Source organism: Dromaius novaehollandiae, chromosome 2 (assembly GCF_036370855.1).
Source record: "Dromaius novaehollandiae isolate bDroNov1 chromosome 2, bDroNov1.hap1, whole genome shotgun sequence".
NCBI classification, from domain to species: Eukaryota; Metazoa; Chordata; class Aves; order Casuariiformes; family Dromaiidae; genus Dromaius; species Dromaius novaehollandiae.
In genome coordinates this window covers 92,646,757-92,674,411 of record NC_088099.1, presented here as the reverse complement: position 1 = coordinate 92,674,411, position 27,655 = coordinate 92,646,757, and the positions used below count along the sequence as shown (strand labels likewise).

Below are 27,655 nucleotides of genomic sequence, written 5' to 3'. Positions count from 1 at the left end.
CGACAGCGGAGCGGCAGCGGAGCGACAGCGGAGCGACCACCGCGGCGGCGGCGGCGACCGCGGCGGCGGCGACCACCACCACCACCACCGCCGCCGCCGCCGCCGCCGCCGCCGCCGCCGCCGCCGCCGCCGCCGCCGCCGCCGCCGCCGCCGCCGCCGCCGCCGCCGCCGCCGCCCCTCGCGCCCGCGGCGGAGGCTGCTGAGCTGCGCCCGCGGCCGTCGGCTCTTGAGTAACGGCCATCGAGCCGCGCCCCTGCCGGAAACGCGCCGCGGCCACGCCCCCGGCCACGCTGCCGCGACCCGCAGTGCGCCTGGCCTCTGACGTCCCCGACGTGCGCGGGTTGCGGTGCCGGAAGCGGAAGTCGAAGCGGCGTCGGCGGCGGTTGGATGCGGAAGCGCCTCGCGGGGGTGGCGGTTTCGGTTCTGCGGCCGGCGACGGCGGTGGGGAAGGGGAGGGGAGGGGAGGGGAGCGGAGCTGAGCTGAGCTGAGCTGAGCTGAGCTCCGACCAGCGGCAGCCGCGGTCCCGCCCGCTTGTCTCCCGCCCCCCCGCGCTTTGCGATGGCGGGCAATACCGGCAACCTGCAGGTAGGACGGCGCGGCCGGGCGGGGCAGGGCAGCGGGGGCGGCCGGGGGCCTGGTGGCCGGGGCCTGGCGGGGATCGGGGCCGGAGCCGGCGGCGGAGAGGCCACGGCCGCCTCTGACGGGGCCGGGGCCGGAGCGGGCGAGCTGCAAGGGGGCGCGGCCGCGGCGGAGTGACGCTGGTTCGGGCTCCGAGGCCGCGGCGGCCCCTGGCAAGCGCGGACCTGTGCTGGGATTCCTGGCCAAGGGCGGTGGGTCGGCTCCGCCAGCGGGACCCCGGGTCCTGTGGAAAGCATTGTTTTGTCTTGTGGTCCGGAGGTGCGGCTTGGTAGAGGTTTCTTCTGGGAGCGCTGGCTGCAGGAAGTCCTCGTATGCTCTGTTTTCGCATTCATCGCGTTAACCCTCAGTTGTGCCGGTGTAATTGTTTCTGCGGCTGCTTGGCAAAACAAGTCCCGAAATCGTCTATGTTAAAAAGTTATTTTCTTTTCAGCTGTTTAGAATAAGCAGGAGGAGAACAAAACCTGTTTATGCCTTTGTTGCTTATGAAGGTTGGTGTTTATCAGGCTGTAGTCTGATACGCACACTTTGTGCCTCGTGGATACTTAGAGCTGGCCATTTATGGCCTGGTTTATATAACTGTCTAGTAAATTATTTCCTTTTTGATAGCAGAGCTCTTCATCACAGTTACATGCTAAGGTGCCTGCTGATATACCAGAGCTGAGAATCTAATACTCAAATAATAGTTTTCTCTGTGTTTATAAAGAGAAGCATTAAAAAAAACAGTCAACACATGATACAGATATCTTTCTATTTAAAAGGAGCAAAGCTACAAGATGCCCTGTTTTCAGAGAGTTTTGTTTCACAGGTGGTCTTTACCATTCATTCTTTGGATATGGTGTCACATGTATAACTATCACTCCCCTAAACTTGGCTCTCCGATAGCATTGTTCTTGTTGTGCTGGATTCAGGGCTTACTGAACTGCCTATGGAGTAATTTAAGTCACTGTAATAGCAGAAAACACCTTTTTGGGGGGTTAGTTTTCTGCTACGCTGTTGAGTTTAAATGGTTCATGAAGGGATCTGACAGAGCAAGCACAAGGTGAGCAGCAAGGAGGGGACTGGAATTGCCCATTTAGAAGTGGTGAACTGTTGTGCCAGCTTATGGCATCTCCTAAAAGGAAGGACTAAATTCTCTTTCAAGGGAACAGATGTTTGCAGTGTTTCCAACACTTGCCACACAGGAACTGCAGCGTCTGCTTTGCTGAGGTCATTGTTTTTAAAAAATTACTCTTAATCTCAGATAGGTCTGATGAAAAGACTTTTGTTTCCAAGCCAGAAAGTCCAAACCGTACAATGAGAGATTTTGCCATTTCTTCTGTGATGCCTACTGCTTATCAGCTTTGTTTTGCCTGAGACATATGAGAATATCTGCATACCAGTGAGAATTTGTATGCAGGAAGGCCTAATGAAAACTTGTCAAAGCTTTTACCCTTGCTCCCTGCCGTTACGAAGATCATGGTGAACGTCCTAGAAATGTTTTAACAAGACAAAATCAACGGAATACGGGAGAATATCTGTAGGGCTATATGTGATTTAGGTATTGTTGGTGAACCCTGGCTAACCAACTGGCTTTCTTAAACTTACTGTGAGCTAGTCATTCAAACTGTCATTTTTAATTGTCCTGAAGTGATATAGGCAGTCCAAGCAGCAAAATGTAGTCAATGGTAGCAAGCACTGGAGAATGGAGGAGTAACAGTCATATCATCAGATTCACAGGCCAGTTTATACAATCTGATAGCTCAAATTATGGCCAGATTTATCTGAAACTAGTCCAATAAGCAAATTAAAAATTCCCTCCCTAAGTTCTCCTCCATAGAACTTTTCTTGATGCTTAAGTTCCTTCTTGATACTTGTGTGCTTTCTGTCTGGTGGGGTTTTTTCCCCTTTCCCCGGAATGGTGACTAGAACTTGTTACTTGGTTATCAGGAAGCTGAATCCCTGAGAAGCTGAACAGATAATCAATCTTTGAAGCTGTCTCCCAGCATAATGTTGGAAGACTGACAGAACTAGTTTCAGTGCTTTGTAATCATGTACTTCCTGTTTTGACTCTGCCTTCAGTAGGATTTAGTGATCTCATCACTCGTAGTTGAAACTCTCTAGGTCTGCGATGAAAAAACATGCGTTTATTGCAAACGCTTTTGGAAATCTGTTGTAGGAGAAAGGAAAACTACAGGGAAAAACTAGCAGTAGTTACAATTTACTATGTGTAAACGCTTGTTCTTGTCACTTACTGCTTTTCTTGTATACTAGTAAATTATAGCAGTTTTGCTAATTGTTGTCCATAAAAGAATGGAGAAATAGTGTCAGGTACAAAGCACTCTCTAAGACTGGAAATCAATTGCCTTTAACTTTTTGGGGCTTGGGTTCAAGAGCAGAAAAGCTAGCCATTGAAAACCAGTCAGAGCAACAGCTTAAAATGTGTCTTTGACTGTGCAATGTTGTTGCTCAGCAGTTACGTCATTTTAATCATCTGCTTGTGTTACAGAAAGCAATAGACCTTGCTAGCAAGGCAGCACAAGAAGATAAAGCAGGAAACTATGAGGAAGCATTCCGCTTGTACCAACATGCTGTGCAGTATTTTCTCCATGTTGTTAAATGTAAGTGTAATGTTTTAAATGATTACATAGACTTTTTAAAATCAAATTGCATAGAATGATCCCTTGTGTTGACATCAGTATTTAAATTCTGACTTTCATCATCAACTGACACTTGCTAGCTGCAGTTTGACTGGGATCATGTTTTATGCAGCTTTTTCTTATTGTATTGTATTACACTGTATTGTATGCTTGCTCCATTCTTGTAAGAAGTTGGGGGGGTTTTTTCTTTTTTTTACTTGTTTTGGAGGGCTCTTTGAGACGGGGGCTGGGTTTTTTGCTGTCTATACTCTGGACTTGTGTAGGAATGTCTTAGGCTGGCTACTGTACATGAGAAATTGTGACAAGGAGTACAGGGATTCCTGTACTTCTGTTGTGCAGAAAACCATGTGGTAGACAAAAAGTCTTTGTAGTACCCATGGAGCATTTTTTTGCTCATTAACTTATGTCATTTGCCTTTCAAAAGTCTTTCTCCTGGCATTTTTTGCTATTTAATGTCATAGAGAAAGCACTAATTGACACCTTGGTCAACAAAATGTATGAGGTTGACTTCTGTGTTCTCACTTTTATTCAGTTTCCATATTCTCATATTACGCTCTTTTCACATTTCTGTGGGCCTTTGTCCTCATGTCCAATGTTTGTATGAAAGGAGCAGTCTTTTTTAATGTAGCTAAGCCCCTAGCCTAACTGGATAAGGGTTGCTAGCCTGACTTAAGCGCTCTTACACATCTTAGTTACTTAAAAAAAATACTATATTCTTCATAGCCATTTACGATAATTTGTGTTTATCACTTCCTATCCATTTATAGCACATAGACTACCAGAACATGAATTTCTGTGCTTTTAACAGTGTTGATATACTTTTGGAAAGTAACACACAAACCTACCACATTAAATTTTGATCACTGCTTCAAAAAATTATAATAGTGTCTGACAGAACGTTTGAGCCAGACCTAGGTTTTTTCAGATGTTTATTGCTTTTTTTTTCTTTATGGTATGAACATCCTTTAAAATAAGCAGGCTTAGGAAAACTGAAGTATGTTTCTAAATAAAAATTGCTCAGCACAAGCAGCTTCTTGATGAGCTAGGTTAGAAAAGGTTCAGACATTGCACAGTAGTTTGAGAGGTTGACAGAAAAAGCCTTCGTTCAGCACCACTGTCCTTAATCCTTGTCAGTCAAGTTTTAAGCCAAAGCAGCATTCAAGGTTCTGTTAGGTGGTTTCTGCCTTCCTGTTACCATGATATAGGGGAAAAATAAGTAGTTGAACTGTTTGGTTATCTAGTCCCTGAGAGAGAGATATTGATAAGACATAAAGATGACCGAATTAAGTCTTGTTTTCTGATTAATATGCATGTTTTGTTGTTAACAAGGTGTTGTTTCTCTTCAAATTTTTAGATGAAGCACAGGGCGATAAAGCAAAACAGAGTATTAGAGTGAAATGTACAGAATACCTGGACAGAGCAGAAAAGCTGAAAGAATATCTGAAAAAGAGAGAAAAAACTGTACCAAAACCAGTTAAAGAGTCTGGTCCTACTGATGGAAAAGGGTATGTTTTTGGAGAAGGTAAAGCAAAATACTTTCTGAACTCAGCTTGTCCTAAAGTTCATCTTTTCAAAGATCATTTGAACTGTAGTGTTTTTGAAATGTTTCAGATGACCACTAATGCTGAAGTGCAGTGGGCTAATAAAAGAAAAATAACATGCATAATAAAAGAAAAATAACTTGTTTACTCGGATGCTTGAGTATTTGCATAGCATATTCACTGAAGAGTGAAAGCTGCTGCAGATTAACTCATGCTTATCAGGCTGAACAACAACAGGCCCAGTGACATTTATTCTTCTATATGTGAATACTGACCAACTGGAAAATCAATTAAGACTGATGATTACTCTGGCCCAGATTTGATCTGTCTCACATTTGATTAGAGAAGCAAAGCTCCATCTTAGGGTAAAGTTCCACAAGGTGGGCTGAATCACTCTAAGGCCTTGCTGCAGTCTTATCTTTCCTGCTGCTTTCCTTTTATTAGATCTATTTCTCTTTTTGTGGATTGGAAAGCTGAATCAGATGATCTGAACAAGTAGAGATGCTTTTGCACTTGCCACTGGCTTAATGGGGGTAGGAGGGAGGAAGGACTGCACAACAATATCTGCTGGTGGGATTGCCCCTTCTAGCAGTCATGAACAGCTAGATCTGCCCAGTTGTCTCTTGAAACGTCATCTGGTTTCTGTCTCCTTCATTGTTTACTCATCTCATCCATCAGTTTTCTTTTTTTGAGAGCTGCACTGTGTTCTGACAGTTAATATTGGGAGGAATGGGTAATACCACTCAGGCTACCTGTATTTTCATGACCTCTATTCCACCTATGCACCTAGCAGTCTTTTCTTCCAGTTTCCTTTCCTCTGACAAGAGGGGGGCATAGAGTTTCATAGTATGAGGTGCAATTGGCCAAGTCTGTTTGCAATTCCAGGTAAAGCATAAATGCCCACATTTAAGAATAAACTGTTTTGGTGCCTCCATGGTGCTCAATAAAAGGGCTTGTTTCCTATCGGTTGGCTCAAAGCATGTATGACAAGTGTATTGAGGAAGGGCTAGGTCCCATGAGAGGAAGCTGAAATGGTGAGGAGGGAGAATTAAAAAGAATTAGGGTGGAGAAGTAGTGATACTGTGATGTAAATTTGCAGAGTTGTGAAATACATTTATTGGAAAAAAGGTTTCTGTCATTTCTCAGAGTGGTGTTTCTGCTTGTTACATTTTGATTTTTAGTCTAAGACAGTTGTTTCATTTGTACTTCAGCAATTTATTTCTTGTGTCCAAATCAGGAATGACAGTGATGGGGAAGGAGAGTCAGAGGATCCTGAAAAAAAGAAGCTACAGAATCAACTTCAAGGTAGCTTTGAAACTTCTCTTTCTTCAAATAGAGGCATCTGATCAAGTGGCTTGCTAAATTTGGCCATCTAAATATTATAGATTGGCTTAGTCATTGTCTTTATTTTGAGTGGCTCAACTATTATACATTCATCACATACAGAAACATAGTCTTTATGGAAATACGGGTTTGCGTGCTGTGAAATTGTGGGAAATATTTTGAACTTTATCTGCTGTCCCCTGTGCTTCATGTTTATTTATCAAGAAAGTATTTCCCAAAGGGAAAGCTTGCGAGATCCCAAGTAGCTATTGGCTAAACTGTATCAGTATTTTTACTCTTAAGTGCAATACAAAATTGCCTTGAGGCTAAGGTAACAGCATCTTACAAGTCCTTAGTCTATGCAGGGCCATTTTCACAAAGAAGCTTGCCCTCAAAAACAGAAGTGGAGTAGATGGGTTCTTGCCTTCTGATAGTAACAGGTGGTATTTCCTCACATATCAGGGATGATGTTATCTCAATTGATTAATATAATTCTGTGGCTTTTTGAACTCAAGTGCTGAATGCAGTGATGCAACATAGAGCAGCTAGCAGTAATTTTGTACGCAGTAAAGGAAAAACTTTACTTTACTTGATTTTTATTACTCTTTAATGGTAAAGTATTGTTCAGAGCTTCCCTGCCAGAAAGAAGGCGGTTATGGATCCGAAGAAACTTTCATGGCTCTCCTCCTGTTTTTCAGTGTAAAAAAAGGACAAATGCCTTTACCAGATCTCTCTGCCTGTGTAATTTCAGAAGCTATTATACTGCATTTGGAAACTGCGCCATGCTTTTTCAACTTCTCTGCATACACAGTTGTATGGGACAAAGTTTCGTATATTTCAAAATGACAGAAAATTGATGAGGACTTAGAGAATTCATTAGACTCCTAGCCCCCCCCTTTCACTATGAACAGTTTGTTTCATCCCACGAGAATCTGACCTTCAGTTCTTACTTTGAGAAACAGTTTTTTGCACCACCACTACTTTGAGACTATCTATAAATGGCAAGATTCTTTCTTACATATTTACTGCTTTGAAAATCTGAGGTGTGAGTTCCTTGGTACCCTTAAATGTAACACAGGAGTCTGTTGTTCAAGATAATATAGGCTCTGGGCAGTTGTCAAATTACTCATCTTCATTTTGCTTGCCACAACAGCTACAGAAATTTCCTGTAGTTAATTTTACTGCCTTGTTACTCCTAGCTGATTGTGCCTTTTGAAACTTTCCTAATTTTATGGATATTTAATCAAGATTTTAATTATAATAGTAGTTTGACTTATTGTGTGAGATATGGCCAGTAACAATCAGACTGGCTGGTAGTAGTGGGTCTGTTTTCTTGTGCTCTCATTTATAATTTTAGAGGCCTCTTGCGCTCTATCACTTAACCTTCCAGCTATTCACTTCCACCTTCAAAACTAGGGAGATGATGATGTCCAATTCCAGTTGTGTGCTGGCATGGGTAGTCTCTTACAGTGCAGTAACTTCAGTTACCACAATATGTCTGGTACAGATAAACTTCCTGTGATATTTCATCTTTAAAATAATCTCTTCTTCCTATGTGAGCTGTTACCTGTTCTGATGATTATTTTAGTGATGGACCCCATTGTTCTATTTCCTGTCTTTATGAAAAACTGCATTGTAATCAACCTAGCAGAAGGGTTTAATGCACTGAAAGTGGGCAGTGGAATTAATTCCAGTAAATAGATTATAAGCTAACAGTTTGCAAATACCTTTCCCTATAATGTTTTTTAATAACTTTCACATTATGATGTTCCTCTTGGGCCCTAAATGAGATCTGTTAACAGAAGTTGTTGCTTTCAATCTGATGAAAAAGGAATGCAGCAAAAAAATCTCAAAGGAGATATGCTTATGAATTTTTTTTATTAAAAAAAGGATATTTGCTTTATTTGTTAGGTGGTGGTAACAGTAAATGTTCAATTTTAAATGTGTTTTGGAGGAGAGAAAAAAAAAAAAAAAGCTGTAGAAAAGTTAGTTTTCCAAAGGCATGAAGTGAACATGGCAGTGAAATAGCTGGTAAAAGCTGATTGTAAAATTATAGCATACCCCTTGAGGAAAAGTAGGACAGCTGAAACTTTCAGTGTGTTTGAGTACTTAAAGATAAGCATTGGGTTGGTTGACATTTGTTGAGAGAACTTAGAGAAAATTTGTCTTACAATTTAGTTTTGCCTTGGCTTGGATTTCAAGCTCTAATCTTCAGTTACTAGCTGAGATCCAAGTTGTGCCACTTAAAATTAGTCAAGGCAAAATAATTTTTTGGCCTATCAGACTAACCAACCTAAAGTCTGAATTAAATTAAAACTTAGCTGGCTAAAATCAAGCTAAATATGTTGATCAAGAGAGATGAGACTTAATGATAAAGTTTGACTGGAAGAACATGGCTAGAGGAAGATGATGTTTTTTCTGCAGCTGAGCAAGCTCAGTATCAGTCTTCTGAAGCTTTTCATCCCTAGCTGTCGAAGTGCTTTTACCGTGGGACATTCTTATAATTTCTATTGCACATCTGGAGATATCTAACAAGTTGCTTCATCTGCTATAGAGTCACCACTACAAGAAGAGGGATTAGTGATGAAGTTCTGTGAATTCTGGACTACTGTGACTATGTTGCTTCCCTTGTTTAAAATTAAATTCTGAATTTTTCAGAAAGTATAATGGTGGAATTCAGTGAGCAGATGGTGCCTGGATACCTATTAGGGAAGCTACTCATCTGTGACTACTAAATTCATCCTTGCTGCCCAGTTATGGGCTGTGTTTGACCATAACAGGACTTCTACTAACTCTCAAGCGTTGTAGTTATCCTTGTTTTATTGTGATTAAACATACAAAGGGACATATTTCTGTAGAAATAACTTCCATTTGACTAGCAGTATTCAGTGTTTACATCTCCTTAGAAATTATTTGGTTTTATTTGGTATGAACATGGGCATAGGTTTTTGCGGGGTTTGGGTTTATTTTTTGGTTTTTTTTCCCCCTGAATGGAAGTTCTTTAGGCTCTGAAAGGATGTGTGTCACTATTTGTTCAATCTTCTGTTATAGGTGCAATTGTTATGGAGCGACCAAATGTAAAATGGAGTGATGTTGCTGGCCTTGAAGGTGCCAAAGAAGCGCTTAAAGAAGCAGTGATATTGCCCATTAAATTTCCTCATCTGTTTACAGGTCAGAAATGCATTTTTTATTTCAAATCCTAAATGCTAATGTCAAAGTTAGGACTGTCACTGGGGTCTGAGAAGAGTGGTATGCTGATGGATCAGAGACTCAAACTGAGCTCTCTCTAAAGTGATTATCATCCATCTGACAGAAGTTTCAGAGGTAGATATAGAAAATCTCTGAATAAATTAGAGAGGCATCATCAGAAAAGTAGGCTCTGTCTTGCTACCATGTTTTGATGGCTGCTGGTTTCTCTCTTCCAGGAAAGAGAACACCTTGGAGAGGGATTCTTCTGTTTGGACCACCGGGAACAGGAAAGTCTTATTTAGCAAAAGCTGTGGCAACAGAAGCAAACAATTCTACCTTCTTCTCAGTATCTTCCTCTGACCTAGTCTCAAAGTGGTTAGGAGAGAGTGAAAAGTAAGTTTGAGTTGCCAGAGGTTCAATAAAACATTTGCAAGAAGTTAGTATAAAGGGGTAGATAAGATGTTCTCAAGAAACTAGAGTTTGACGTAAAGGTCATGTGTCTTTGAAAACATACTTGAGGTATTTCTGTGGTTTGCACTGCAGTATCATATAAAGATACCCTCATGTGCTGCATTTTGTGCTGCTGCAGCTGGATTGCTCTTCAGTGCTCTGGAAGGTTTTTACAGCTAGCTCAGAAAGGTATTAGAAGCAGCATGGTGCTCTTCCTTCTTCTGAACCAGGCTGTGATTCCTACCACATCACTCTGAAGTGTTGCCGTGCTCTGTTTTTCTATTCCCCTCCCACATGTTAAACCTAACTCTGCCCTAGCAACTGTACAGTTAAAATGAGACATCCTTTTTTTCTCCCCTGTTTGTGAGATGTTTTATTCCTTATTCTGTTTTGAAACAAAATATGGAAGACTTAAGAGACCTGCAGACATATTTTGGAGGGGAGGGGTAGCCACAAAAGGAAATGTTAATTGTTTATTTGTTGGTACATGGTGTGTGAACAAGGCCAGAAAGTCTGAAGTGACAAATCTGTTGCAATCTAGAAATGCCTGTCTAGTCTTCCCATAAAGACTTTATGAATTAGGAAGCCCCCTGAGCTTGTTGCACAAAAAAACCTTCATCTGATGGTTAAAATGCTCCTCAAAACCATGTTCTAGTAGTTTGAGGTGTGTCCCAGCTGAGCAACACTATTTCATGTTAATAGGATGCGGAAAATAGGCTATTTGATCAAAGAGTTTTATTTGGATTTTTTGTTTCTAAAAAGCTGGAAAGCTTGAGCTACTCTTCTTTTGCTGCAAAGGGAATACAGAGCTACAGTGCAAAGAGACATTTTTGCTATTTAACTTCAACAGCAGGCTGAGTATTACCTAATGTTATTAGTGTTGGTGATATGAAAAATTTCCCCACGTGTTCCGATTTATTCTCCTTTTAAGCTCATTAAATATGTTGATAAGATTCAGCTAGGCTTTTTTAGGTAAACCAACTGTAAGTATTTTCTTGTCATATAAAAAGTACTTAATTAAGTTGTGTAAGAATAAGTTTTCATATTATTTCTTCTGAAAATCTATGGAATTAAGCTGTTACAAATCTTAAGTAAGAGAAAGCTATGTTCTTCTTGGATGTGTTTAGAGCGGTGGTTTTGCATAGTTCAGCTTGCCTTTGTAGAAAAGTAAACTTAAATAGTGCATTTGCAATGCATAGAGCACTCTATTTAAGATGCTTCACCTCCATTTATACTGTGGGATCTCACCTGTAATGATGCAGAGTTCTTGGAGCTGGAAGAATATTTTATCTTTGAGAACCTTTGTTCACATTCCTTTTTTATTATTTTTCTCTAAGGGAAGTGACTGTATCATAATCCTAAGTTTTGCTTGTGTTTTCATTAAGATAACTGAAGCTTTTGTTTGTTTATTTTTTAAAGATTAGTTAAAAACTTGTTCCAGCTTGCCAGAGAAAACAAACCTTCTATTATCTTCATTGATGAGATAGATTCCCTATGTGGATCAAGAAGTGAAAATGAAAGTGAGGCTGCTAGGCGGATTAAAACCGAATTTCTAGTCCAGATGCAAGGTAAGCTAACTGGTTATCAGGATCAGTCAAAGGAATGATACGTATTTTAAGCATAGCTTGCATGAGATCTGCCGTTTCACCACATGAAATTTGGAAGATGTTTTAAAACACTGTGTGCTTATCTTTGAAACAATTAAATGTTTTCTGCCTGGATGCAGGGGTTGGTGTTGACAATGAAGGAATCTTGGTCTTGGGAGCAACAAACATACCCTGGGTTTTGGATTCTGCTATCAGGAGGAGGTATGAGGCATTTTTTTTATTTTTTATGAAATACAAAGTTGTGAGGGTTCAGTCCAAGACTATTTGAAGTAGCAGTCTAGCTTATGTATGCAGACATGGCTAATGTTCTTGGGCTCAGTTCCATGAGATGGACTGAGCCCATCTAATAGTCCCTCGCCACTTGAGAGGTGAGTTTTTCCTTCTTGCATTGGTCCTGTAGTTTATCTGATCTCTTGGTTAGTTGATTCTGCTTGAGCAAGCAGAAAGGTATTGTTTCCTTGCTGACTGGTTTTCTAATGGGAGCAGGGTTAAGATACAAAGTATGCACCTGGGAAGGGCAAGAAGGGGCAGAGTTGACCTCAGCAGCAGCAAATGGAATAGCTTGAGGTATTTCATGAAATTGCACCTTTAAGTTAGGCAGAAGAACAATGTTTTTCTACTGGTCAAGCCACATTTAGCTGTGATCTGTCAATGTGTATTTTGACTGCTCTTCTGTAGAGGGCTTCTGTACCTTTGTTTGACAAGTTGGACCTTCCTTTCAGCTGCTGAGCAGCAGAGCATAAATACAGCCGTGTGACAAATATGGCTGTATTGTGATGAGGACTCAACTTGGGTGATGGTCATTTTTACAGGCATACCAGTTGCTAAAGAGACTTCTTTTTTTTCTGTATGGATGTGATTAACTGATTTGCTTATATACCTAATTCTAGCCAGCTGTACTTCGAGCAGGGGGTTAGACCAGATGACCTGCAGGGGTCCCTTCCAACTTGTATGACCTTATAGCTCTATGCGAGATTAGATTTAGTGGTGAATTTGTGTGTTACTTAAAATTTTAAGTAGCTCTGTAGCTCTTGTTCCTAAAACTTCAAGGGGTAATTTCTAGTAATGCAGTATTGGAATTAATTTCCATATGGTTTTGGCCCACTTCGTCATGTATATCAAGCTAATTGTGTTCTACAGAATTTGGAGCTGCTTTTATTTTGTTGGTGGGGGGTAATCCTCACTGTGAGAACAGATACTACTTCAAAAGAAGAACTGCAGTTATCCAAGTTTTCTACTGACAGCCATGTTGAGAGTCTGACTTCAGATTTGCTTCAGACTTTAGCAGTTCTCTTTAATTTAGTTGGAAATGATAGAAAGTGGTTGTGTCAGCTGGTTACCAGGCAATTCTCTCTTCAAGTGTGAAAACTGTTTCAGTATACTTCAACACTAAAGGGATTTTTCCCCTCAAATTTTTCTGTTAAAACAAAAGAGACTGCTGGAGAGGATCTAGAAGAACTTCAGTCCGAAGGGAAAATCTTTTTTATGAAAAGAAAATCATTATATTCTGGATGATAAGTTATGCTAGCTACAGAATTATTTATGAGAACAGGTAGTTGAATATTTGCCTTAGATTTTTAAAGGTTTATAATACTGAAACTGCTTCTTTCTAATATTGTTAGGAACAAACCATATACTGATTTGCATAAACTTTTTTTCTGCACCTGCATAATCCTGTGTCTGTGGGATTTTTTTGTTGTTATTTTTGTTGTTTTTAACAGGTTTGAGAAGCGTATTTATATTCCTTTACCTGAAGACCATGCCAGGGCTGCAATGTTTAGACTTCACCTTGGGTCAACTCCAAATCTCCTAACAGAATCAGATTATCGAGAGCTTGGAAAGAGAAGCGATGGCTATTCTGGTGCAGATATAAGCATCATTGTACGTGACGCACTGATGCAGCCTGTTAGAAAAGTGCAATCAGCTACTCATTTTAAAAAAGTAAGTAAGAATCAAAAATTTTTTCTAGTTACTTCAGCTCTAGAAACTTAAATTGAAAATTTCTGCGAATAAACTTGTTTTGGGGTAGCACTGTATGTTTTAAAATGTGTGGGCACTGTCATGCTTATCTACCAAGGGAGTATTTGGGTATCCTTCAGATTTTTTCTTAGGTCCTGTCATAAGTCTGATGCAGCTAGTTCCTTGGTATTCATGCTGTGTAATCTGAGCTCTGATGACTTTCTTCATGTCTTTAGTGTTAAAAACATACAAAATCTGACTTAAAATGTTACATTAAAGTTGTCCTCTCTTCTGTGCCAAGTTAGGTAGTTCTTTATATATTTTTAGGTTATTTAAATAAATTTATTTCTCATCTGTATGGGAACAGATGGGTTATGATTATGGAAATTCTGCTTATGTAGTGTATTTTTTTCAAACAAAAATAAAGGTTCTCATCATTTTGGTAAAAACATTGAATCATTTAATGTTACTTGCGACAATAGCGAAGCTACAAGATATCTGTGCAAAGTCTGTGTGTCATTGGGCAATGTGCAGCATCTTACTGATGCTGCAGTAATGTGAAGACCAGTTTGCACTTACCTAGCTGTGCTTTAAAGAGACTGTTGAAACTCTATTGTGTGGCTTATCTTGCAGTGACCTCTGTGTACAGTGTACTGACTTAAGAAATTTTTCTTCTAAATGTTTGGATCTCCAAAGCTTTATATGACTAAAGCAGCTAGAGTTCCTTAGGACAAACAAATTTAAATCTGCTACATCCGTGGAACCCTTTTTCCCCAGAAAATTTTCAGATACGGTCTTGTGTTCAATCAAATTAATATGAAACATCTTCATGCAGAAGATTACTCTTTAAACTGTTTTGCTCTTGAGTGCAAAAAAATGTTATCTTAATGTTATCAGTGGTTGTAAACAGAGCTCAGAATACATACAAGATGTGTATCAGTTAAATACTGTACAGGAAAAATAGCATCACTTTATTTTTTCAGAGCAGACCCAAACTAAAAGAATCATTTACATTTTTACTGCAAATTTTGGTTTTATAGATATTCATATATTTCAGGTGAAGATAGGTCAAGATTCTCTGCACAGAGTTTTTTCCCTCTATACAGGGAAGCTTTCATTTGATGTTGGGCCTTAAAGAATGGGTTTCAGGATTTCTTCTTCAAGGGGGAAGAATTTTGGATCCTGAGCTGCAAGGAGATGAGTACTGTGTAACTTCTGTTGGCAGCTGGTCTTGGCTCTGAGTTATAAGTTTTCTACCAGTAACTCAGTCTGACATAAAAAGCTAAAGGTTGTCCACCTGCCACTCTTAAAAGTAATATTCTAAATAAAATCATAAAATAACCTGCCATACGAGAATTAATTTTTTTTTTTGGGGGGGGGGGGGGGGGGAGCCTTAACTGAACAGCCACAGTTACTTTTAATTATAGCTAGACTTTTTTTTTTTTTTTAGCATAGTTTTCATCCAAGGAACACATTCAGCTTAACATTGGAAGGTAAAAGAACACTTAAATCCAGTATAGTCCTCCTTGAATATAGGAGGACTATGTATGTTTCCAGAGTTTGCTTTGAGGAAGCTTTATCAACTTTGTGCTTGTTAAAATAAACTTGCAGCCTGTAATTATGGTGGAAAAATTATTATAAAGAGTTTTTGAGGAGCTTTTCCCTGTTTAAAAACAAAAGGATATTTTGAAAGACAAGTTTGACAAGTCTCTTTGTGGAGCCAATCTGCAGTAACATTGCAATATAAACAATGTTTCTTAAATAAGTATTTGTTTTGGTATAGCTGGGTTTTTCTAAATGCTACGGTTCTTTATGCAGTGATGTGTGAAGTAGTTTTCCATTGTTGACTTTAAATGACATTTCTACCCAAAGAGTTATGTTTTGGCCTTTCATTCAAATTTGCAAGAATTTAACGCATGTCTTGGACTACCCCAGAGCAAAGAAATAACTTTAGTTGTCACAGTTTGCATGGCAGCCCAAAGGGAATGCTTGCATCTCGTCTTCTTTTGCCAAAAAGACAAATAAATAAATAAAACAGAAAAAAATGTAGTACTTTGAGGGCACTGCCAAAAGCCAAATTTATTCCACTTGTGCTGTTAGTGCTTTAATTTCCTGTTTTTATACATAATATCTTAGTTTTATTAATGGCTTGCGTCATGACAGACAGCTTGCCCCAGTTATACAGAGCTTTGCTCAGTTATGAATTCGATGTAAACCATTCCTTCCTGTAAGTATTACGATGATGACACAGGTTTGTCAAAGTATATTTTGAATGTTAGAATTATGCTCTTTAGTATTGTGCTTTAAAAACTGTTTGGAGTAGCAAATCCAGTTCCCTGCCGTTATAAACGGTCACTTAATAGATTGTCTTTCAATTTTTGCCTATCTTCTGAGTTCCTATGAATGTGGGTTCTTCAGGTAATGATGAAGGAAAATAGAACTGCGGGTCTTACTTGCGCATTGTCAAAATGCAAGAGGTGTCTAGTCCATCTCCTTTGGGTCTGTCCGTGGCAGTGGAGGGATAAAAGGCTGGTTTCTCTTCTTCCACTAGATGGCCCTATTTTCTATTAAGTGTTGCTGGCATGGTGTCAGAAAAGGTGCTCAGAACTTTGCAGTGCAGTAAGTAAAAGTTTTAAAAGCGATCTCTGGCTTTCTGACTTGAGGGGCACTGTAGGACAATTACTGAGAAATTTTTAGAAGCTGTTAGCCAGCGTGGAATGTGCTTCCAAAGTGAGCAGGAGCTAGGTAGTGTGATCTCCTCCAACAAGATTTCATGGCTGATTAGCTTTCTACAGAAATTCCTATCTAAGAGGAAGCAGCTCATTGGTTTTAACCTGATGTTAATTTAACTATCTGGCTACAACTACGTGTCTTCCAAGTGACTGATGCCAATACAGCCATACAATTTCTCTTTCATAGGACAAGATTTTTCGATGGCTGTGGCATCTGTATAAAGTGAAGGAATGTTTTTGCTCCAGAAATGATATTCAGCTTCTAGTTGTGTCTGGAAAATTTTAACTCCTATAAACTGTTTCCCTTTTTTCTAGGTAAAAGGACCATCACTGTCTAATCCAAATACCATGGTAGATTTGTTCACCCCTTGCTCTCCAGGGGATCCTGAAGCCATAGAAATGACATGGGTGGAGGTCCCAGGTGATGAATTACTGGAGCCTCAGGTTTCCATGGTAGGTATTTTTTGTGAAGTTTCTTTCTTCTTTTGCAGAACTCTAAAAAGACTGTGAGGGGGGTTTTTTGTTGGTTTTTGTTTGTTTGTTTGTTTTGTTTTCAAATACATCAGGCATTTGGATGAGCTGTTTGGTTTCAGAAATGCTGAACATACCAGATAAGATTCGATTCCCAACATACAGCGTGGCAGTACAGCATGCCTATAAAGAAGCCAGGTCTCCATCTCATACCTGATAAGCATTTCTTTTGTTGTTACTGTCTGCTGGTATGCAGCTGCCATCCTCTCATGCATAGATAGCATCTGGCTCCTCCACTTTAAGTGAATAAAGACAAGTGAAAGAATAAACTTCAGAATCCCTGTGCCATGCTATGCTATCTTCCCATCACACTATAGCCTGAACAGAGATACTGGGAAATGGAAAACTATATTCAGTGTAAACTGGGAATGATATGTTGTAGGTAAATATTGCCCATGAAATAAATGCAAGCATAACCAACATATAACATATAACAAACATATAAACAGGTGGTGGTTGAAATGGTAGGTTTTGTTAAATTTCGTCACAGGTGATATAGCTAGCTTTCATATCTCAGTCAGCTGTTTTCTTTCTGAGTGCTAAAATACTGTTAGTCTGTGGAATAAAATATGCTCTGTATCATTTAAGACAAATTGAAATTTTAGTTCAGTATGAAAAATGTGGCTGGACACTTGTGCTGTATTTTTTCCCAAGAGCAACAAAAGAAGATTCTGAAATTGTTTGTTGTTTAATGGAAGGAACTGATATCAAATTTGTGCTGCTGCCAATTCTTTTGTGGAAATGTTCTTGTAATGAATGAAAGCAGTGTATTTCATGAGGATCAAAAACCTCTAAAACACTAGGCTCTGTTTTGTAATAAAACTGTTGTGCTTAAGGAAAGAATAATCTGCAGTTATTTGCACACTAAGAAAGCACAAAGGGATGTATGCAAGTGCAGGCCTGCCCTAATATTTCTGCCTGCATGGTCTAAGTGGATTTTTAATCTGTCTTTTTTGGAATTAAACATTAACAATTTCTTGAGGAAGACTAATGATACTGAGGCTCTGATGCACTACAGCTGCATAGGGGTTTGTTTCAGTGTCTAAAATCGGTTCTTGTCAGGTCAGATCAGGCTTTAAATCTTTCTCAGCAGAAAATCTGTAGTCTGGCCATAAGAATCTCAGGTCTACAGAACCATGATGTTCATCTGTCTTTGTCCACGGTTTTATAATAATATAATAATCTACTCTTTTCAGTTAACCCTTAGCTAGGACTTGATTACAGTTTTCTTACCCCTCTATATTAGTAGGGTCTTTTAACTGCTGTTTTTGACTTCATAAACCTGCAATTTTCCTGAACTTCTGCATTTTCTAGGATCCAAAGTATTTATAGTGGGAATTGTCTGAAATGAAGATGCAGAAACTACTGGTCATGAATAGTGAAACTTTGTTAGAGATAACTTATAAAATACTGGTATATAGTTTGGACTACGATGTGTACAGGGGAACATATAATTATTTTCGCCTTTAAACTACCGTAGTTGAAGTTGGGATAAAAACAGTAACTGAAAAAAGAAAAAGGAAGCTCAGTTCTTTCCAGTAAGCAGTGATGAATAAAACTTTTAGACTAGATGAGTGGCTGAAACCTAAACCTGAGAGTTGTGGTTTCATTACTAGAAAACCCAGTTACCATCTGTCTTCACAGGTTTAAAATGTAGCCTGTGTGCAGAAATGTTCTGGCTTACTTAGTTTTGTGTGAATAGTAATTCTTACAGTCATCTTGCTTTAATAGGCTTTTTAATGTGGCTTTATATTGGCAATAAGATTGTTAAATGTGGTACTATTATTGTTTCTGAAAACAGTTGTTTTCTTTTTCTCTGACAGGCTGATATGCTCAGGTCATTAGCTAGCACCAAACCAACAGTTAATGAACAGGACCTGGAGAAGTTAAAGAAGTTTACAGAAGACTTTGGTCAGGAAGGTTAAACCAAAAATATATGTGGAGCATTAGAACTCTGTTTTTTTTGCTTTCTTAAGTATCCCTGTGTCTTTATTGATGGCACTTCAAATAGATGCCAATAAAATCAGTCCTTTCTTACTTTGCAGAAAGAATAGCAGATCTCTTTGCAAAGACCCTTGAGCTTTTTTATTGTATTGTTTTCTTCAGATGTCTATTAAATGTCTTCTATTGAAAAATAATGCTAAAAGTATAATTTTAGGGTAAGACAGCAAACTGATGTGGTAACTTGTATTAAATATTAGCAAACTTTAAATGATTAGTTCAATTTTACTAAATGTTCAATTTTAGGTATTATATTAGACCTGGCTACAAGTGAGTTTTGAACTTCCAGTAGATTCAAAAACCCTTTTTTGGAGGGTGGAAGAGAACCTATTTGTCAGGTGTTTTCAATATCAGTCAATCAGCCTGCATATTAATTGCTCTCATTTCATTTAGAAAAATGCAACAAATTTGCTAATAAAGCATATTGCAAGTATGGGTTTGCTATTAAAATAAGAAAGAAAACGCTGTGAGGATAAGACTGTATGGGCCAGTACTTTGTTTAAATACTGATGGACCTGGTACTTGGCTTTTTCTGCTATGCTGTGTTAAAATTTTGCCTTAAACAGCAAGCTTTTGTTTTTAACTCTCTACCAGCTGATACACACGTCACTATGCAATTTAGCAAACGTTTGTTAAATGCAAGCACCTTGGAAGGTTTTCTGCTGGGTTTTTTTTGTTGGTTTTTTGGTTTTTTTTATTCTGGATATACTTTCTGCAGGAATTTAACTAAAGTTAGAAAAAAGTATGAATAGTATCCTGTAAGATTCTATATGTCAAGGCCTGCAAGGTATAGGTAGTCTTTGGACTAAGGGAGGTGTTTGGGGAAATAGCATACTTTCAGACCTGAGAAAAGGATAACAGATGATCTAGCAGCAAACTTTCCAGTGATGGATTAACTCAGAACCCTACTGCTATCTATTGGATATAGACTACATCAATTTAGAGCTTAAATTTTGAGAAAAGGCTGGCACTTTAGTATAAAAGCAGCACTTCCATTGATCTTTTTTGAAGAAGTATAGAGCGAGAAGTGCCTGAATGTAACTTACAGCACTACAGTGTCAGCATTGAGTTTGTGCCTTTTAAGTTTGCACTGGCTGTAGATATGAAACATCATAAGGATACCTAGAATACCGTATGTTCCCTTAGCACTGTACAACTCTATCCTGTATATGCTTTGTTTAACTTGCATTAAAAAAATTTGCACATTTCGTGTGTATGTTACATGCACATACACACATTTATGATCATCTTTTGATGGGTTTTGGTTTCCTTTATGTACAAATTTTGTGTACTTTATAAATCATAGGACTGGTGAAATTTGCTGTACTTAAATGAAGTAAAATGTTATAGTACAACCTCAGCAATGTTCTTTGGGTATTTCTTCAATATTCTTTTCAAGAATTTACCACTTGATTTTTAGACTTTGGATTTCTATGTTTAACAGCTACACAGAATATCTAGTTAATTCTCTTTAATGTGCAGTGTGCTGAGCTTTCGCTTGCTAACATGATGAAACATCCTCTCCAAAATCATTCAGTAACGCACACGTTTACCTTTGTCTTTTGTTGGAACATGCATAAATCTGAATCAGTGGACTGCAAGTTTTTTTGTGGACCTCTAAGAGGAAAAAAAAAATCCAATGTAGATGCAGGCAACTGTAATGGTAAATATAATCTTAGTTGCAACAGAATTGCTTCTTCTTGGTTGGCCTTTGGTGAAAGGTTCACCCTTTAGAAGTTAACCACAGACTGACAGGGTTCTCACTTAGAGGTTTGAAGCTAGTGACCAAAGTACTTGACCTTTTTAAAACAAGTGTCTTTACTTACAATTCTCAGGATATTTTTTTCTTTTTTTGATAGGCTTATTTGCCCTATAAGTTTCCATAAACTTAACTGTGTAATCCATTAGTCTTTAATGTGGAAGAAAAGTATATTGTATGTTTTAAATTTACATCTCGCTTGCTCAGTTTTGGCATGGCATCTGTAACAGAAGCATTAATGTTCCATATTTAAAGTTACTTTTAGAAATAGATTGCAAAAAAATTGCTGCTTGGAATTGCAGCTACAAGGACCATTTTGCTGTTTTTGTAAATTGAGAAGAAAATTATTTATATCATAGCGCTTCCTAACTAGGTTACACTGGAATAGATGATAGCTAAATAAGAAAAAAGAAAAAGTTTTTAGTTTTCAGTGTTAATCTAAAATACTCTAAATTACAAAATTTGACTCAGAATTTTTAGTTGATGAAAGGTTATATTTGCTTTACATCATCACTTCTGTAAATACTGGAGAAGTTAGCTGTATATTTTTCATAAGGTCTTATGTATAACTTGTCTTTGGTTACTTAGCTTACAAAACTTTTTTTTATTAACTGCTGGTGTTACTGATAGCTCTGACAGTAATATGAAAAATTGCCATTTTCTTTTCTTACTGTGGGCAGAGTAGTTCTTCAGTTAAATCAGTTGTATATATGCTTGTTTTGTTCTCCACAGATGTCAAATTAACATTAAATTTTGTATTTTCTGCCACTTGTGGTACACATTTCAACACATGTACTCATAGGGTTAGAAAAACACAGTAAATTAACTTATTATATTTTTCCCCATATTGTCTGACTGACCTCACATTAGTCTGTTTTTTTTCCTCTTATTTAACTATCAGGGTTTTTTGTCCTTCTCTAGCACACTGAAACCTTACCAATGTCCTTTAACATTTTTTTTTTATTATAAAAAAGTATATCACTTCTGATCTTAGTTGCTTTGCTTGCTTTTGTTTTAATCAGTGAAGTATAATACGTGTAGTTTATGAAACATTCTTGAATCTGCTTTTGTTCATGCTGCTGTTAGGTGACCGATCACAGCCCTTTATGTCAACTGAAGCAAAGAAGCAGCAGAATATTCTCTATTCAGCCATGGTTTGATCTACTTCCTGTTTATTTAGTCTTCCACCTAACTGGAATATACTCTTCCCTCCCACCCCCATGTTATTTCTAAGGATTATCTTGACATGAAACTTGCTAATAGTCCTGAATTTGTTGAAATATGCAAGAACATCTTTCTTCTGCTTCTTGCTCCTTCCTTTGTCCAGAATGACAAGCTCATTTCATGACTGACTTTGCATGTTTTTTGTCTTAGCCAGGTTCATCCTAGTAATCACAGTTGACTTATGGAGCCATGCCCATAACTTACACAAACTGTTGTAAGAACTTGATGGACTGTTTGTTTCCTGCTGTACTGCTTTTCCAGCAGATACTTGATTCTTACCACAACATTGTTCTCTTCATTTTTGATCAGGTAGTCTATACTGTAGCTTTTGTGGCATAGCTTCCGTGCTATCTCCTTCTATTTCTCTTGCTTACGTCCTTTTTTAACAATATTTTATTCAGTGATTTTATTCCACAATCCCCTGTCATCACAGTTAGTTGTGTAAAAACTGTAATTGTTCCAATGCATCCTGTGTCCTGGCATTCGTGTACTGACAGCCCAGGTATTAGATAATTTTGTCCTGTTATTTGTCTGTTGGTCCCTGTGACCTAATTACAATTCTTCCTCTCCCTCCCTACCTATACATACACGTACACCCTTCTGATAGTAGCATTTTGATTGGGTCACTGTTTTGTGGTGCCTTCTGTTTACTCACCTATGTGTTCTTTAACCCATCTAAAAGGCTGTGAGCTCATGAATGAATGTTCCAGGATACTTGCTGCCTTCATCAGAGCAACCCCACCACATCAGCTCAGTGTTGAGGAAGGCTGGAGACCATCTGTCAGTACCACCTGTGCCCGGTGCCTGCCATGTGTACAATCTGCTACATTCTTGTGCAGAAATACTTGACATTTTTAGGCTAATTTCTACAGCCTTCTCAACCATTAGTCACAAAAACAAAACGTGATATCCTACCTGCATCATAGCAGGGGCTAATTTCTCTTCTAAGAGTCCAAAAAGGCTTTGGTTGTGTTTTGAGAAATCTCCAGGAAAGAAGTTGCTGATACTTGAACATAGGCCCAATGTTGATAATGAAGCCAGAGTTTTCTTTCCTGCTCAGTGACCTGTTACCAGGCACCATGCCATGGATTTGCAAGACTTGCTTTTGCTTGCCCTCCCCCCTCCTCTGCTGCCTCAGCTAATTTAAATCTAAGCTATTCAAGGCAGAGACCTTACCAGTGTCACATGTATTCTGTAAACTATAAACAGTAATTTCCTCTGATTCATACTGTTGTAGGCAGATGACAGTCTACAGGTAATTGTTGCAAAAATCTAGGCTGGAGTAGTAGCCTTCTACTACTGTTCTGTCAATGTGTCTGCAAGAACGTTAGTTAATAGTCTGTTCAGCAGGGGACTGAGAAAGTTGCTATAAATATCACCATCTCATACAGGAAATATAAATGGCAAATGAAGACTGTTATTTAGAGCTGTGACTTGGGCTCCAGAAGAGTGAGGTGAATAGTTTGCCTAATAGAATACTAGCAAAAAATGAAAATTCAAACTATACAAATTCAAGTTATCATTTTTCCTCCCTCCCCATGCACAGGCTGGAGTATAGGCTGTAGCCTGGGGGTTCCTACTTGTCCAGACCTTTTTTTTAGGTGAGATCATAAACATTACAAAATCTGAAAAACTGGCTGACCACAGTTTTCAAATGCGGCTTTTAAAATGCCAGAGTTCCACATACTCTTATCTGGGCTGAGGTTGCTTGAACTTGTGATGTTCTAATGAATTAAAGCTATGAATTGCTCCATACGCAACAGCTAAACAACTAGCACTTTTTTTCCCCTTTACAGCTATTGTTGTTTTGGTGTGGACATTTGTGTTCTTGCTCTCTGTCTCTCTAATTCAGAAATGATCTGTCGTCTTTATCTGCCTTAACATCACATGTCCATGATACACCTGGCTACTGTCAGTACGGAAACAAGCAGGCAGTTTACCTGCCTGACAGCAAAATATGCGTAATTGCAGAAGAATACTGGAGCCACAGGGCCCACTCACTGAAGCTGATATACAGTCTTAATTTTCCTCCTGTCTTGTATCTTTAATGCACCTTTACCAGCTTCAGAAGGATAGAGAAGGGATGCTTGATAAATAGATGCTGTCATTGACCAAACATACATACATAGGGCTATGATAGACATGTATATCCATAACCTCAAATCCTGGTTACAAACAATTGAAAAAAAGATGCTTATAACTATGTAGCAACTTATCAAACGCACAAAAAGTAGTCACTGCAAAGTTAACTTTTATGCTGCATTTGTAGCACTGGGAAGTGTCTGTTCCTTACAGGCTTGGATGGGTTCAGTCCCGCAGGGAACAAACCTGTTGGAGCTTTCCTGTAACCTTTTTGAGCGCAGCTGTGGTCATTCTTCCTGGGCACTCTGAGGGTCTGCACATGGCAAATCTGTTTATGGAGAAGTGCGCGGGATGAGAAACACCAGCCTGCGCTTCACATCTCCTGTATCAGTAACAGTGGAAGCTGACCTGCGGATAATGGCAGTGATGCAGACGTTTGGGGCTTTTTTTTTTTTGACCTAGGTGTCAGCTGAGTAAAATGGTTTTGCCAAGTTTTGCAAATACCAGGCTTATCCTCTTCCACCCTTTTTTGTTTAAGGCATGCTCACGCCATCACAAAGTAGGTGTTGAAAATGGATTGTCTCCATTTTATTTTTACCTCTTAGAGGCAAAAAAAAAAAAGTTTTGATCAGAATTTTCCCTTAATCTGACAGTTTGTGGGCAATCTATGCCTGCCTCTTTCCTATTGCTTTTGATTATTCTTTCCCTTCCCCCATGTGTGTGTGTGTGTGTGTGTGTTCACGCACACCCCAGTAATTCTCTCCTCTTTCAGTTTCTCTGCTTCTCTGATTTATTCTTTGTCCTTTGTGCCATTTTTCTCTCAAAGTGAAGACAAGGAGCTGATTCCTTTATAAATCCTATTTCAAAGCAGCAAGAGGGTTTCTTTATGTTTCTGTATTTCCCCAACTTTTCTATCAAAGCTAGCTTATATGCAGAGAGCAAAAGCTGGCAGAGTCTCTCTGATTTCTCTTTTTTCCTTTCGCAGCTGCAAGGCATATCTGTACCTGCTGTCTTTTCATGGATTTACAGCAGGGCAGCAATAATCTCTGCTGTTAGAGAAGGGAGACAGACTTGGAGAATTGCAAGCAACTCCTGTGTACTTGATGTCAATGCAGTGGGTGGAAAACAGCTGAAAGTGGAGGTTCCTTTGTTTTCAGCTAGCTATTTTGTACTCAGTTTTGGGGTTGGAGGAGAACTGAGTACAGGAGATCTTCTAAATTTCCATCGCAAAACAGCAGCTTCTCTGCAGTGCATGCCAAAAGTAACCTATCAGGGACTGATAATGAAGGCACATATTGTGTAATTGTATCCAAGAAATAAACACCAGTCTCTTGCCAGTGCTCTGTATACTGCATGTGTTACCTGGAACTGGAAACAGGCTTAATTCATGCTACAAGACTGAGCAAACAAAGTTCTCTGAATTGCTTTGAAAGAAAGCCTGGCATGAACCTGAAGGAAGTAATTTCAGCTCTTTCAGTGTTTTTAAGGGCGCAGCTGCAAAGCAAAGAAAAATGGGAGACTATGAACTTTTACCACACAGTGATATGGGGTAGGCCGAGCAGCACTAGAAATGTGTAACAGATGCAAAGAAAATCTCAGGAGCAATATGATAGTTTAACAAGCACAGAAACTACTTAAGATCATCACCTAGAAAAGGTAAGTTTATGATAAACTAGAGGACTGCTGAGACTACAAATCATTAACTTAATCTTTTGTAATAAGATTAAGTCATATGAATATGCACATGACAGAACCTGAGCGACTTAGAGTAGTGTAACTGGTAGCTTAATCCTGAAGCAAACTCAGGAAAGTGTAGGACCGGTCAGTCTTTAAAGAAGATTACCTTGAGGCACGTGTTTCCAAAGCCATGATGTAAAGCACAAAATTCTGCCCAAATCCAAACCAGATAGCTCAGGGACGGCAACCTTCAGCTTCTGGCTTACTGTAAAAATTGGAAGAGACATACTTATTGCTGGGGAGATCATTTGGTGAATTATATGCACTTCATAAGGTCTTCACCTATGAAGATATTTTTCAAACGAAAATACATGACACTTCAATAATCCAGAAAAAACATAACGAGAGTAGACATTGTCCAAGCTGGCTTCTCAGCCTAAAGGAGAAAGCAGTAGAGATTTATCTACAAAATCTACTGTAAGGGAAGGCCACATTAGACGAGAAAGGCTTCTAAAATGTGATTAGCAAGATAAGAACATAACTGTGACAGCTCAGGATCATGTCATGTGTTCAAGACTTTTAAAGGCCCCCTACCAATATCCTTAGCCTTCATTTTACTAGAAATTTAGTGCAGATGATTTGTTTCACGCATGTTCTCACCTTACCTCGATGTTGAGAGCAATATTATATTGTGAAAGACGGATTTGTCCCCATACCGCTGACATCTGAGCTTTTAAAGTCTCACCGTCTTCTGTGGTGGAAGTCTATAAATAGCCTATATTTGTTATCTTGGCAATCTCCTGTTCTATCTTAAATTCATCAAATACTGTTGTTGGCAAGATAATACACAGACTGTCCTATATATGAAGAAGGAACCAAACATACTTCATCACTGCTTTCTCAAGCCCACGTCTTATTTTGACTTCTGCTAACAATGGAATTAAAATATTGTCTTTCTTAGATGGCTCACTAATAAGCTCTTTCCCTTCCATTCTTGTCACTGTGGCAGCTATCATCTTAATAAACACAATTTCTTCCTCGCATTTCCTCATACCTCCACCTCTGGAGCATTGCACTCAAAATGACACCAAAGACATTCCAGGTCAATCTCATCTCAGAACTGATTTCTGGTTTCCCCTTTTTTACTGCATCAAATTCAGGTTCCCTTGAAAACTTCTTAATCCCTGCCTGTTCCAATTTCCGCCTACTCACTACTTCTAATCTCTTCAATATCATTCTCACACCCTTCTGCACACCCTCTTGCCTAGTGATTTTTTTTTGGTCTGATTGCAATCTCTCTGGGGCTGCAACTTTGCTCTGTGTACTGTGTAAAGATACTGCATCATAACTAATAGAAAAAATAATTTGAGGGGGATTCTTTTCAGTTACAAATTAATAACTACAGGCTAAGTCCAAAACAGAAATGTAGACAAATAAATATCTAAGTCAAATAAATGGGATTATGTTATTTGGACAGCCTTGGAAGGGTTGTTTGTTTTAAATCTTTGTTCTCCTATTATGCCCTAAAGCTGAAAAAACATGCTTGTATCTTTTTTTCATACGAATAACATGCAAAATCTGTAGGTTCGCCCAACAGGGAACAGCATGCTGAAAAGAGATTTTTAGACCGGTGGAGAGGCGTTAACTCCGGCCTCAGTCGGCAGAAGCCGGTGGAGCTAAACCGCTCCGAAAACTGGCTCTCACCGAATTCACGTCCGCTTTTACTGGAGGCAAAGATGTAAAATCGGCTTTGCAACTTCCCATAACAAAATCGCCTGATCATCTTCCATGAAACACTGACATTATGTACGCGGCTGCCATGCTAGCTGTCTTTTCTCAAACCATTCCCCTTCTTGCCCTGGGCGCCTGCAGCAGGGGCAGCCTGGCGCGGCGCCGCCACCTGAGTCACCGCGCCTGGTAATCGCCGGCAGAACGTTAAAAACGGCGCACAAACAGGCACCTGATATTCACGGCATCTTCACTTCCTCGCGTCCTTACAAGAATAAATAAAAAAACAAGTGCTCGGTGCTGCCATGCTTCGTCGACAGCACGTCACTTTTTTTTAATCCCAAACCGGCGTTTAGCACAAACACCAAACGACACCCCCCACACAAGGTCCCGCCCCGGCCCCTCAGGGCGCCGCCCCGCCCCGCCCCCCCCGCTTTCGGCGGGAAGCCACCGCCCGCCGGCGGAGCAGCAGGCGCATGACTCCCGCCCCTCCCGTAGGAGACGCTCGCCCGCTCGCTGCCTGGGCAGGAGGGGTTCTCTCTTCCCCGCCGCCCCTTGCCTCCGACGATGACCCCG

At 39.4% G+C, this 27,655-nt stretch overlaps 1 protein-coding gene and 1 long non-coding RNA gene across 4 annotated transcripts; one reads left to right on the top strand and one right to left on the bottom strand.

Moving 5' to 3' along the window:
* The first annotated feature begins 311 nt into the window (after window positions 1–311).
* Window positions 312–19,969, top strand: VPS4B (vacuolar protein sorting 4 homolog B). Its single transcript, XM_026115602.2, has 11 exons — window positions 312–586; window positions 3,126–3,237; window positions 4,631–4,781; window positions 6,055–6,122; window positions 9,192–9,311; window positions 9,566–9,722; window positions 11,199–11,347; window positions 11,506–11,587; window positions 13,108–13,327; window positions 16,393–16,530; window positions 18,432–19,969. The coding sequence occupies exons 1-11, from the start codon at window positions 560–562 to the stop codon at window positions 18,531–18,533; spliced, it is 1,326 nt and encodes a 441-aa protein (XP_025971387.1). The 5' UTR covers window positions 312–559; the 3' UTR covers window positions 18,534–19,969.
* On the bottom strand, window positions 4,159–27,443 carry LOC135327528 (uncharacterized). 3 transcript variants are annotated; one of them, XR_010387794.1, is made up of 3 exons: window positions 27,056–27,443; window positions 25,518–25,616; window positions 4,159–4,464 (listed from the first exon to the last, which is right to left on the bottom strand). It is a non-coding gene; the product is annotated as an uncharacterized LOC135327528 (long non-coding RNA). The 3 variants fall into 3 exon arrangements; XR_010387793.1 differs by lacking the exon at window positions 4,159–4,464 and adding an exon at window positions 19,661–24,002; XR_010387795.1 differs by lacking the exon at window positions 4,159–4,464 and adding an exon at window positions 24,017–25,168.
* Window positions 27,444–27,655: the final 212 nt, after the last annotated feature.

What these genes read in the sequence shown, in the direction of transcription:
- VPS4B (XM_026115602.2), top strand. Translation starts at nt 560, where the DNA reads ATGGCGGGCAATACCGGCAACCTGCAG. An exon ending in TTTTCTCCATGTTGTTAAAT is followed by an intron (nt 3,238 to 4,630) that starts GTAAGTGTAATG and finishes TCAAATTTTTAG; the next exon opens with ATGAAGCACAGGGCGATAAA. An exon ending in GGTCCTACTGATGGAAAAGG is followed by an intron (nt 4,782 to 6,054) that starts GTATGTTTTTGG and finishes TGTCCAAATCAG; the next exon opens with GAATGACAGTGATGGGGAAG.